General features: G+C 43.7%; 1 protein-coding gene and 1 long non-coding RNA gene across 3 annotated transcripts in view; one reads left to right on the top strand and one right to left on the bottom strand.

Moving 5' to 3' along the window:
• The first annotated feature begins 1,297 nt into the window (after positions 1–1,297).
• On the top strand, positions 1,298–6,961 carry LOC130356910 (uncharacterized). Its single transcript, XR_008889032.1, has 3 exons — positions 1,298–3,558; positions 4,483–4,669; positions 6,497–6,961. It is a non-coding gene; the product is annotated as an uncharacterized LOC130356910 (long non-coding RNA).
• FLOT2 (flotillin 2) overlaps positions 4,399–13,417 on the bottom strand; it is a 57,497-nt gene continuing 48,478 nt past the window's right edge. For both annotated transcript variants that reach the window (XM_056559062.1, XM_056559060.1), the window contains exons 9-11: positions 7,890–8,073; positions 6,532–6,681; positions 4,399–4,583 (exon numbers count right to left, since the gene is read on the bottom strand). In XM_056559062.1, the coding sequence (XP_056415037.1) occupies positions 4,545–4,583; positions 6,532–6,681; positions 7,890–8,073 (373 nt within the window). In that variant the 3' untranslated portion in view covers positions 4,399–4,544. The remainder of the gene's footprint in view (positions 4,584–6,531; positions 6,682–7,889; positions 8,074–13,417) is intronic.

Below are 13,417 nucleotides of genomic sequence, written 5' to 3'. Positions count from 1 at the left end.
ATGTAATTTACAAATCCTTATAATGGTCTGGCACCAGTTGATTAAAAAAAAAAAAAAATGCTCTTAAGGCTGTGATGCACCTAAAGGCAAGTCTTAGTTTGGCCTATGGGACCTGTTTAATTGCCATATACACCAAGGGAATGTTAGCATTACAGCATACTTTTTTTTACTTTTTTTTACTCCTCTCAGTTCCTACCTCTACAAACAGCGCCATTTTTATCCATGATGGTGTCTGGTATTGCAGCTCACTAAGGAGAAGAATTAAAATACCAGGCACAGAATAGCACCATCTGAAACTCGAAACAACCCCTTTAAAAGGTTACTCTGAACTGAAAACATTTATAGCTTCTAATTGTTCCAGAAAGTTATAAAGATTTGTAAATTACTTCTATTTAAAAATCTTAACCCTTCCAGTACTTATCAGCTGCTGTATACTGCAGAGGAAGTTGTGTAGTTCTTTCCAGTCTGACCACAGTGCTCTCTGCTGACATCTGTCCGTGTCAGGAACTGCCCGGAGCAGCAGAGGTTTGTAATGGGGATTTGCTTCTCCTCTGGACAGTTCCTGATACGGACAGAGGTGTCAGCAGAGAGCACTGTGGTCAGACTGGAAAGAACTACACAACTTTCTCTGTAGTATACAGCAGCTGATAAGTACTGGAAGGATTAATATTTTTTTAAAGAAGTAATTTACAAATCTGTTTAACTTTCTGGCACCATTTGAATTGAAAAATTTTTTTTCCTCCGGAGGAACCCTTTAAAAAAAAAAAAAAAAAAAAATGTTCTTGCTGTAGTTACTTGGTTTTTGTAGTGTTTTAACAGTGCTGCAATCTACAGAAACATTACTATCGCTCATAAAACCACAACAAATTAGGTCAAAATGTTAAGTCATCCTATACCTCTTAACCCAATGTTTCCCCACCAGCGTACCTCCATGCTGGGAGTTGTAGTTTTGCAACAGCTGGAGAGACACTGTTAGGAAAACACTGGTCTAAGGGTGCATTCACACCACGTTTTGTACATACGGGTGCCGGATCAGGCGGGGGGAGGGGCAAACCGGGCACTCCCGTACCCCGGCCGGATCAGCCCGTGACTCCATTTACTTTAATGACCCGACCGGAGTCAAATGGTGACTCCAGTCGGCTCAGTTTGGACCCGTATGCGGTTTTGGACCGGACCTAAAACCGTAGTAAACTATGGTTTTAAGTCCGGTCAGGAAACCGCATATGGGTCAAAACTGAGCCGACGGAGTCACCATTTGACTCCGGTCGGGTCGTTAAAGTAAATGGAGTCACGGGCTGATCCGGCCGTGGTACGGGAGCGCCCGGTTTGCCCCCGCCGGATCCGGCACCTGTATGTACAAAACGCGGTGTGAATGCAGCCTAATTTGGTTTGCTGTGAGGTTGTGGCACAGCGGTTGACCCCTGGTGGGCAGTCAAGCATATAGTCAAGCACAGATACCCTGCACAACATAAATATAAAAACCTAAAATGAGTAACTAAAATATGATTAAACCACTGTCCCTTTAAAAAGGAAATGTATGTGACTTTGGTGTTCTCAGTATTTACAAGAGACCCAATGAGCAGGTCTCACCTCTTCTGGTGCACAGCCCGAACACTACATCATCCCCGCAGCAGTAGGCGACGAAAGTGTTCTGCTAGTGCCTAGATACAAATCAAGAGGTCTTGATCTCAGTGCTAGGTATGGACTCTATTAAAGCTGTCCTTAGCAGATAGAACAAGGAACCAAAAAAAAAAAAAAGCCACACAGACTATAGAGCTGCTTACATGCGGATTAACATTTCTAGTGTCAGCGGAGATGGCCATAGATCAGGCATTTCTACACTGTAGGATTACAGGCACAGCCAGAGCTCTCAGGCTTGACGTAAGGATATATAACAAAGCTAAAATAGATAAAGACACACGGGCATTATATAAAAGGGGTTAAAAAATAAAAATAAAATAATATAATAATATCACAGTTTTAAATAAAAAAAAAAAATTTCACATATTTCCCAGATCAACGAGTGCACAGGATATAGTATACAAAGAGGCATTTAACATGGATGATGTGAAAAAGCCGTATCTAGAAATCATAAGCATTAAAAGAGGACCTGTCAGCTTTGCAGGTATGTCCGTTCTGGTAAAACCTTGCTGCTCCTTAAAGGAGATATCTAGTGAAAATTAAGGTATCCGCTATCCACAGGATAGGGGATAAGCAGCTGATTGCGGGGGTTGGCCCCCCATGATCTCAGGACAGGACACAGCGCTGCCTTAACTTCTATGGAAGCGCTGAAAATACAGTACAGCACTTGGACATCCTCCATTCCCGGTAGACAACACGCGCTTCTCAATGAGAGAGCCAGCGGGGTTCTGCCCTGGAGTTCGCGGGGTGGGGGGTGGTCCAGCGATCGGACCCAACGCGATCAGCTACTTATCCCCTATACCAGTGGTCTCCAACCTGCGGACCTCCAGATGTTGCAAAACTACAACTCTCAGCATGCCCGGACAGCCGTTGGCTGTCCGGGCATGCTGGGAGTTGTAGTTTTGCAACATCTGGAGGTCTACAGGTTGAAGACCACTGCCCTATACTGTGGATAAGTTAATTTTCGCCAGAGTTCTCCTTTAATACTGCGCTGCTCCTATGTTACTCTTCTTTGGAAGCATAGGAATGAAATACAATGGGGGAGATTTATCAAAGCCTGTCCAGAGGAAGAGTGGCCCAGTTGCCCATAGCAACCAATCAGCTCTCGTTTCATTTTTTTAACAAGGCCTCTGCAAAATGAAAGAAGCAATCTGATTGGTTGCTATGGGCAACTTTTCCTCTAGACAGGTTTTGATAAATCTCCCCCAAATGCGTGGGACCGTCTCAGACAGTGTAGATCGGTGGTCTCCAACTGGTGGCTCTCCAGCTGTTGCAAAACTACAACTCTCAGCATGCCCTGACAGCCAATGGCTGTAAGGCAAGCTGGGAGTTGTAGTTTTGCGACAGCTGAAGCGGTGTAGGTTAGATAACACAGGTATAGATACACATCTTGTTGACAATACTAAAAATAAATTGACTATTGGGTTTAAAATTTCCAGGAGGAATAACAGAGGGAAGAAAACATGCTCCTGATTTGTTATTTTATGGAAAATACAAGCCTTTACTAAAACATACATGTCAGGATGGGTCATCTTTCATTATTGTCTTGCTCATAAGATGCAAGTATTCTTCTGGGAAGAAGATGAAGACATAAAGATGGAGGAAGATAAAGACATAGGGGGAGATTTATCAAAACCTGTGCAGAGGAAAACTTGCCCAGTTGCCCATAGCAACCAATCAGCTTGCTGCTTTCATTTTTATGAAGGCTTGTGAAAAATGAAAGAAGCGAGCTGATTGGTTGCTATGGGCAACTGGGCAAGTTTCCCTCTGCACAGGTTTTGATAAATCTCCCTCATAAATCCTGGCTGTGGTGGGTTTACCAAGGTTCACCACGAAAAAAGAAAAAAAGGGTTCAGAATCAATGTCCTCTGTAGAGACTTGTGTAATAGGCGTCCAAGGGGACTGTAACACATGAAGGTATTTTCACATCTTGGAAAGGTTTGGGGTAGGCAAAATCAATGACAATATAAGGGCTTCATAGGATTGTATCAACCGTGTACTACATAGCACTCTACCACTAAAAGCATTGTCGTAATAATGATCATCATTATATATATATATATATATATTTATACACACACCTTCCATATCATACATACAACAGGGACATAGGTGGCAGTTTTAATCTTCAGTTATAGAAATTGTATTAAAACCTGAAAACCCCAACAATGGAAGGTTGGAATTACACTTCTATTTAAGAAGTCAGTACTCCGAATGCCATCCTAAGGAAGAAGTGGCACAAGCTTTAGGTGGCGCGCGTGTGGATGTTTATGAATAAAGTGATGTTACATGCACTTCTCTCAGCCATGACCTTACATAATGACTGATGTCGGCTCGTACTACGGAAAAAGACACACACATCTGCATAGCTTCTTTTTGCCATAAGGGGTCAGGATGAAGGCCAGACATGCCCAAACTGGTTATAGAATAAGAGGAGAGACTACAGGGCATGCGTACCCATATAGCCAATATAGTGGCAGGTGCCATGGATCAGTGTTCTGTACTCGTGGATGTGTGTGGCTAAAATCCCTATAATAAAAAAATAAAAAGCAGCATTTTGGCAGCACTGACAGGATAACAACAGAGGTTGCGAAGTCTGAAGGCACAGAGGGCAGTGACTCCAGCCATACCTGATCTCTGCCTAGCAAACTGATTGTGTAGTGGAAACAAAGTAAATCACCACAACACATAAAAATTAATCTGCTAAAAATAAAAATAAACTTTTGACAAAACACACACAAAACTACTTAAATGATATGACAACTTGTGGTTCTGGTCCTGAAATGTAAGGCACCAGATGTTTAAAAATGTAACTGATATGGTCTTTTCTGTATAAAACAGAGTCCAGAAGCTTTGAAGGCATTTGCTAAAGTGAATGAAGGGCCGGCTGCTTGCACTCTTCCCTATGCAAAAACACCCGTGGCTTTCTGGAGCAGTGGGATCTGCAGGATGGAAAAAAAAGAAAATAAAAAATTAGTATAGAACAACACGATGTAGAAACAACCAGATGAACCTTCATACTTTACAGGTGATAAATTGTCAGAGTGCAGGGATTGTGTGTTCTATAAAGACGGTGGTCTGGATGTATCTTCGCTGTATATCAGACAGTGAAAATGAAGACTACACAGTTTTTGGATGTGGAAAATATATCATAGTGGGTCATGCTGATAAATTTGGCAAAGCCTTAAAGGGCTTTTCAGAGAAGGGACAATTTTTTGATATGTTGCTAGAACTCAAAGGGGAATTTAAAGGTGAAATTAAAGGGAATCTGTCAGTTGTATTTTTTGCTGAAGACAGACACTTAAAATGTACCTTTTCTGAAGCGGATGGTGGTTGCAAAACTTATAAAATCGCCAATTATTAGCCAAAATCAGCCAAGTGTGACAGAGACTGGGCCTAGAAGCTGAAGTGCCACAGCCGAACATCCTTGCTTGCCCTCACTACCATGCCTCTTCCCGATTGATGTAAAGAACCTTATAAGTCAATTGAGTAGGGGCTGGGAGATGAGGGCATTTTAGGCTTATCTAACTTTTTATTTTAATTTTCAGGTTGGATTGGCTTAAAAGGGTTATGCCATATTCTGGCTTTTAAGACTCCTCCAACCTTTGTAGCAGCAGGTGATGGTGGTTGGGAAAACCATAAGCAGTTGAAGCAGGGGTGTTACACAATTTGCGTTACTCCCATTGCATGTGGGCTACTCAGTTTACCTTACTGCGGGATATATGTAAACAGCGTGGCTTGCGGGGCTATGCTGTTTGCGTAACTCCAATTAAAGTAATTGACAGTTACACAAATTGTATTACTTCCCTGCTCCAGCTGCTTTTGGCTTTCCCGACCATCTCTGGCTACTGCAAACAGGCTGGAGGAGTCGAAAAAGCCGGAAGGAGATGGGACAACCCCTTTAAACTGGACTTGTCATGGGGTTCTTAGTGCTGAAAACAAGCATATGGTTGTATAGGTCTCCTCATCCCGATTCCATGCACACCTTGCTTTTATAGGTTGAGCCCCAACACTAACATATCAGTCATTTTAAGAATTTGCAAATTAGCTCACAAAGCCCAGGGGACATTCCCCAGGCCAACAAAAGCTTAGCCATGGGCATTCCATTGCTTGTCGGCAGCACCCTTGTGCCCACTTGTAGTCTCCTCAAGCTGCTTTATTGACATGCAATAGTCTTGGGTTATTTAATAAGGCAACCATACCATGCACAGCAGCAATTTCCATGCACAAGCCAATTTCTGAATTGGCACCATGCCCGTTCTGAAGATCAGAAAGGAGTTTAAAGATTTTAAGTGTCTAAGTATTTAAAGCAGTGCCTAGAAATTTCATTCCTATTCTAAGTTTATCTAAGTATTTAAAGTCTATGACAGCATCTATAATAAAAGAGAGCCTGTGTTAATTTCAAGCTGTCAGAACAAAAAATGACTGACAGGTTCTCTTTTAACATGGCTACCAGATGCTCAGAGGTAGAAGCAAAATGTATTATGGACGGACTGTAAGGCGACAGTGCTGTATTCAGTCAACAAGAATTCTACCCGACGTATCAGCATTGGAAACTAGGTCAGACAATATGCATGAAAAGCCAAAGAGGGACAGAATATCCGACACCTAAAAACATTGCCGCACCAGATTCCACGTAAACTGAATCAGAGTATGAGACTTGCAGGATCCTGTATGTGCAATATTTTTACCTTGGTACCAAATGTGGGAACACTTTCAGCATTCACTGACCAATGGCGGGCTTCTAAAATGTCTTTATGACTAGTCAAAAGTTACTAAATGCAATTCCACTTAAATATGCCATTTACTATGTCAAAAATGCATTATTTGCACAAAATAACCTATTTGTTATTAGATTGCAGCATGCACACAGATCTCCAGTGCACTCACCTTAGTCAGATCTACTCCAGTGAGAGCCTGAACCGAAACAGGAACTTCAGCCAACAGACGATTCATTTCCCCAGTTATTTTACTGTTCTCTCCACTGAGAATGACAATTTCATCCACTTTGGCCAACGGAGCAGACACTTTGGCAGCAATCTGTGAAGATAGAATACACAAGTTAGAAAGAATGACAACAAATACACAGAATGAGCCACCATAAGAATAAAAATCTCAAATTCCCGAAGCTAAGCGATAGGTTCAAGAACCAAGTTCCTCATGGATATCCTGAGATTCCAAGAGCTTTCTTACTACAAAAGACCATTCTGACATTTTTGGAAGGGTCACAACACATTTCATGATGGCAGAAAACCATATCCTGTATAGTATACACTTATAATAAACACAATTAATTAAATCCAAGACTTGTCTGGTTCTCGAGACATTAAAGGGGTATTCAAATTCATATTCACAGGATATGCCATAATATGTTATGAGGGATCCTTTGGCCCTGTGAAGCCTTGCTATGGTGGCCACAATTCTTAAAACACACAAGCAACTTTAGCTATATTGTGTATGTAATTCCCAAGGTACAGGAAGTTTATGAAAAACAAAGATTACATAGAATAAGAAGACCTCTATAAGGAGTAACACAGGATTAGGACACATTGACACCACAATTTGTGCCTCTGTATACGTCGGTAAAAATGTGAAAATGGCATGCTGTATTGTATACATGCTCAGATTGTCACAGGCCTCTTTCATTTCAAAAGCCGGAACATAATCAGCTAGTGACTATAATTAGGTCATTTTTGAAGTGTAAACGAGTTTTGGTTTGGACAGAAAAGCAAATAATATTTTTTAGCTTTATTTTTTTACAATGAATTGGGTCCATGCTTATTTGAGCATGCGTCAGCTTCCTATTTTTCAAATTTTCTTTGTATTTGGGAACTTCTGAGGAGTCTGATTGGTGGAAGTCATTGAGTTGGGGCTCACACAGTCACTGGAATGAAGTGGTAATAAGATGGACAAAGAGTCTCGTGGACTCTTTATTTTAGTGATTCCACCTCCCCCACTGATGAATAAGATCTTTCTGTAGTTTCTCAAAAAACACATACATACTTTAAACTGGTTTTCGAGGGAAACATAACTGGTGGCCTATCCATATCATCAGCCATTAATAACAGATTGCTTACATCTGCCTCGGCCCCATACTTTGTGTAGTGGTGGTGTCTGGTTATTGCAGCACAGCTCCTATTCACTGCAATCAGCACCCCATTGATCAACCATTTACGGGTTATCCTGTGGATAGGGCATCAAAACCCCTTTATAGGAAATTCAGTTGTAAACATTAAGTGACTGGTTACCTCAGGCAAACACTCCAATACAAGGGCCATTTTAGCCGCCTCTCCATAATGCTGGTAGGCACCAGCTTTCAGCTTCATCCTCTCAGCTTCTGCTTTACCAATAGCTTCAATAACGGATGCTTCAGCTTCTCCAAGTTTACGGATCTTTTCAGCCTCTGCTTGAGCGATCAGCACTTGCTTGACTCTATAGAAATTAAGTAAAATGTAAGCAAAGGCAGATATAAATCCTGGGAAGCTGAAAGTGCTGCAGAACGAAAGTATTATTACTTGCTGGCCATGCAAAGGAATGTATATTCTTGTAATACAGGATCTGCCAGAAAGATAGCACCTCTATGCTTGCTGCTCTCCACTCTAGCTCCCGATTAGGAGGACCCCTTCTATAACAGATCATATGGAAGGAGGTTGTTGACTCAAGAGAACATCTTTAAATGGGCACTGTCCTTAAAACTAATTTTTGCTATTGCACTCCTATGGTAAATAAAAAATCTTTCTAATGTACTTGGTTAAAAAAAAAAAAAATAAGTTTTCTATCTATGTTTTATTTCTGTTTAAAAAAAGCTGCCACTAGGTGTCTCCCTACTTGTCCAGAGCACATTTTTCCTCCCATCTCTTGCACAGACTTTGGACTCCTGCTGGCCTGGCAGAAGTTCAAAATCAGGAAATGCAGACTAGAGTGCTGAGGGTGTGTGTGCAGCCTTAGCCAATCATAGCTCATCTCACACTGAAACTCTTCTAAAATTAAAAAACCTTACAAAACACAAAAACAAGTTCAATTGACTGTAGCAACAATAAACAAAACTGAACATAAATACTGACATTCCATCCAGTCCAAGTTATAATAAATAACAAATTATGACCTACCTATAATATCCTATTACCAAACAAGCCAACACACACACATTCCTTAAAGAGCACCTATCATCAACTAAGCTGTCCCTAATCCCTCCCCCCAATCTGTCCCTGACTCTCGCTGACTATCCCTGTCTATATTTTTATCCAAAACCCCATATAAATACCTTTTTTAGATCCCCTGTGGCTGCTCAGGCTCCTGCCGTGAGCGAGGGAGGAAGGGGGCGTGGCCCGGCAGGCTTGACGTCATCTGAAGCCTGTCAGTCCGCACTTCCGCCCTTCTCCAACATCAGAGTGTAATAGATATCCCCGGTAAGGTGAGTGAGCGCAGTAGCATTGCAGGATTTGTACGCTCTGTGTCCCGAAGCAGTCATTCATTGTCCCGTAGTAGCGCGGCAGCACGTTGGGACTGATGTGCTCTGTGTCCCATCGTGCTGCCTTGCTACTACGGGACAATGAATCACTGCTTTGGGACAGAGTGCACAAGACCCGATCCTCTTCTGTGCTGCCTTGCGCTACACCGACATTTGGCCAGATGATGCGGCTGGCCATGTCAGGAGTGCCCATGCTGCAGGCACAGCGCTCGCTCCTGCCTGTCTGATTGACAGGCGGGGAGCTGCGCTGTGCTCTTCAGTGTCCGGCTTCACTTAGATTTCGGACTCATGCTGCCAGGCCGGCATGAGTCCGAACTCTATGCGCCGGGACATGTAAAAAAATATATATGAAGATACATTTTTGTTAATCACATGTAATTAGAAAGTTGTTTCTAATACATTGATTAACAAAATATAAAAAGTTTTTTTGGCCACAGGTACGCTTTAACAACATAAAAAGCTTTCGCTTTTTATTTTTTTAATTTTTTTTTTAAAAACAACAAAAAGAAAAATATGGCTAACTGCCATAACTAAAACTAATCCAGCTTGGAAATTTTTTTTTTCTTTTTTTATATATAAATAACAAAAAGAAAAACATGTGGCTAACTGCCGTAACTAAAAATCACTCCAACTTAGTAAAAAAAAACAAACAAAAAAAAAAAAAAAAAAAAACACACACAACAACAACTTATACATAACAACCTATATAACAATATCAAAATAACAGCCTAACAACCTACAATAAAACTATCCCATAACCCATCACCCCCTCTGGACATGGATCAAAGTCCATATATCACAGTTTGTCCACTTTTTGTCCATAACTGACCCATACCAGACCACCACCACCCCAAAACCCCCACCAAACCTAAAATACACCCCCCTACCCACCTAATATAAACATAATATATACAAAACAATATATACATACAACAAAACAATATCACCAATACAGTACACCAAAACCCCCACAAGGCCCAAGTTTGGGTGCCTGCCAGCCCTTTACTATCTATCCACAGAAAACAAAACAAAAGGCTAAGGTGACATGCATAGCCCCCCCTCCAGGAAGAAGGATGGCAATCCTGATAAAATTAAAAATTCCTTTCCCTATCAACCTCTAACCCTATCGCTATCCCTTAATGGAACTGACCCTATACTTACCCTAACATATATATACTATCCCTGGCCAAAATTAAGGTACTATCCCTTAAGGGTCTAGTACCTAGGGCACATAAAAAGAAAAACCTCTCCACAGGAGAGAAGCCCTACTGGTACCAAGACTGCCATACTCCAAAGACCTGATCTTCCCGAGGTCACCGGTGATATTCCTACAGACCTCTACCTCGGAGAGGATTTTCTGTTGGGTCGACACTAAACACTGTGTTCCATGTTTAGTACCTAACCACTAAACTAAGAATAAAGTGCCCCGGTTACGGCCACCCAGTGTCCCGAATGCCCCATAAGCCCACTCCGGCCGGCAAGTTGACTCCAGACGATGGAAGCACCCACCGGGTCGTAAACCCCTATATTAAAAGGGACAATGAAGCAGGAAGTGGTCCATGCTTTCCAGCGTGTCCCTGCACTCTTCTCGAGGAAATCCCCGGTTCATGTACTTCAGGTTGTTACTAACATATACCTTTCCCTGAAAGCAGCGCCAGGCCAAGTCCCAAAACTTCTGGGGGATCCTTTTCATGTTTAAAAGGTACAACCCCACCCTCAGATCCTGACCTGGGCAGTCCCTGAGCGCCAGAGGCTTCTGGAAGTGGGTCAACAGAACCAGTTTGACAAGGAACTACCTAATCTTCCACACTCCCAGACCCCACCGACGTATCGCCTTCAGAATCGGGGTAGCGTAACCAGAAGATATCCATGAGGCATACAGAGGTCCTTCACTCGCCCTCCTCTCTCCCATTCCTGGAAGAAAGGCCGAAACCATTCCCTACAGGAGAGTACCCATGGAGGAGCCCTCTCTTTCCAGAGGTTTGCGATGTAAACTTTCAAGAAGGTGTACGTTAAGAACACCACCAGGTTTGCCATAGATAAACCCCTAGTCTCCTCGTGCGGTAAGGAACTTCCCTTTTGACTAGGTTCAACCTGTTCCCCCATAACAGTTGGAAAAACAGGCTGTAGAATCTAGTGTAGTAAGCCTCTGGCAAGATACATACACTGCCCAGATAGATAAAGGGAGCAGGTACGATTTGATCAGGTGTACCCTTTCCCTGAGGGTTAAAGACCAACCCTTCCACTGATTGACCCTCTGAGTGGCATCCTGGAGCGTACCATCCCAGATTTTGGTGGGAAAATCATCCTGGCCAAATGTGATGCCCAAGACTTTTGCTGATTCTTGGGCCCCTAGAAGGGTGTCCGGGAGATCAAATGTGGGATACCCCCCTCCCAGTCAGAGACTCTCAAACTTATCCCGGTTGATCTTAGACCTGGATGCGTCCGTGTATCGGTCCACCTCCGACATCACCACATCGACCTCCTCCCTCACCCTCCTAGAGAAGGGATCGATCGCGAACACATAAGAGCGAGCTAAAAGGACAACCCTGACAGACTCCGGATTCTACCTCAAAAGAGTGGCCAGACCACCAGTTCACCAGCAGGAAACTCTCTGCCCCTGCATACAAGATCTTAAGCCAATTAACAAAAGTACTCGGTAAGCCATATCTCGGGAGGATGGACTAGAGGTACTCTTGGTTTACCCGATCAAATGCACTACCCTTCCAGAGACCTGCACTACTCCGCTCCACTGCCTCCATGACACTAAGGACAGCACTTAAGGTGCTTCGGCCTGGAACAGTGCAGTGCTAGGCCTCCGAAAGGAGCCGGGGTGCAAACTTCACCAACCGATTAAACAGTATCTTAGCCAAAAGCTTCATGTCCGTATTGAGAAGAGCTATAGGCCTCCAATTCTCAATCCGGGTAGGATCTTTACCCTTTGAGAGAAGAATCAGGGCAGACCTCCTCAATGACTTCACACGAGTGCCCGAGGAGAGACACCCATTGAATACCTCAGTCAAGAGGGGAGCCAAAGACTCCTTAAAGGTCCTGTACCACTCGGATGTTAAGCCATCCAGACCTGGCGACTTCTTAGGGGAATGCCCCTCGATCGCCAGTCTCACTTCCTCTTCCCTGATCTCTTCTGCCAAAACGCCAGGGAGATGGGTCTACCCTTGGCTAAGAAATGGTTTCCCGACATCACATCCAGATCAAGATCCTTCCTCCCCAAGAGGTGCGAGTAGAAGGATCTGACGACCTCCAAGATCTCTGATCTGGACCGATTCAGAGATTACCGTACTATCAATCAGTCTTGAAATTGCTTTACTCCTCACTGACATCTTGCAGTTTCTGTAAGGGTCGGGTGAGCGGTACCTCCCGTAATCCCTCTCAAAAACCAAAGATGTGTGCCTGTTATACTGACACCTCATCATCAAGGACATCACTCTGGAGATATCCTCTCGGTTACCTCCAGTCGAGATGAGAAGTTCGAGTTTTCTCCTCAGACGCTGATACAGGCGTTACCTGTTCAGGGACCTGAGGTACAAGAGCTGGCGGAAGAACCCCGCAATCTGCTTGTTGAATATCTCCCACCACTCCAGTAAAGGTACCCGACTGACGAAAATCCTCAAAGGACTGTCTTCCCTCCACTTCCTCCAGGAGGGACGAATTCAACTTCCAATAGCCTTTACCCATCCGGGGGGGGGGGGGTTCTCCGAAACATTCAGGGAAAACAAAATCATACTGTGATTGGAAAACTCTACCTAAACCACGGACACTGCGGAAAAGATGTCTTCCTCCTTCAAATGACAATTGCATAGCTCCTAGGAGCAGTCACTACTGGGGGGGGGGGGCAGCCGGACCAGACCCAGAACCACTAATACCACCATTCACACCACAACTCTCATCCTCTTTATTTCCATCCATACTAGACTTCCCATTCGTACCACTACCACTCCCACCAACATTCACTCAACTGACACTCCCAGATACACTCCTCTCATCCACACCACTACTACACCCATCAACCTCACATCCTGCACTCTTGTCCTGACTAACAGATTCTGGGCTGGCTGGGACTTGTAGTATAACTGGCTTCAGTATAGTCTTTTGTGCTGGCTTATCTGCTGCTGGGGGTCGACGCCGATGGCTCCTCCTCCATGGCTGATGTTGTTTCCTGAGTCTGGGGCTGCCCCATCGGCCGCACCCCAGCTCCTCCAACAGTGCCAGTACCTGCTTTGCCTGACCGCATGGGCTCTGCGGATGATCCCGGCGCTTGGACACTCTCCCCCCCCCCCTCACAGT

This window comes from Hyla sarda, chromosome 2, assembly GCF_029499605.1.
Source record: "Hyla sarda isolate aHylSar1 chromosome 2, aHylSar1.hap1, whole genome shotgun sequence".
Classification (NCBI taxonomy): domain Eukaryota; kingdom Metazoa; phylum Chordata; class Amphibia; order Anura; family Hylidae; genus Hyla; species Hyla sarda.
Note: the sequence above shows the minus strand (reverse complement) of the source record. Positions and strands in the feature narration are given on the sequence as shown.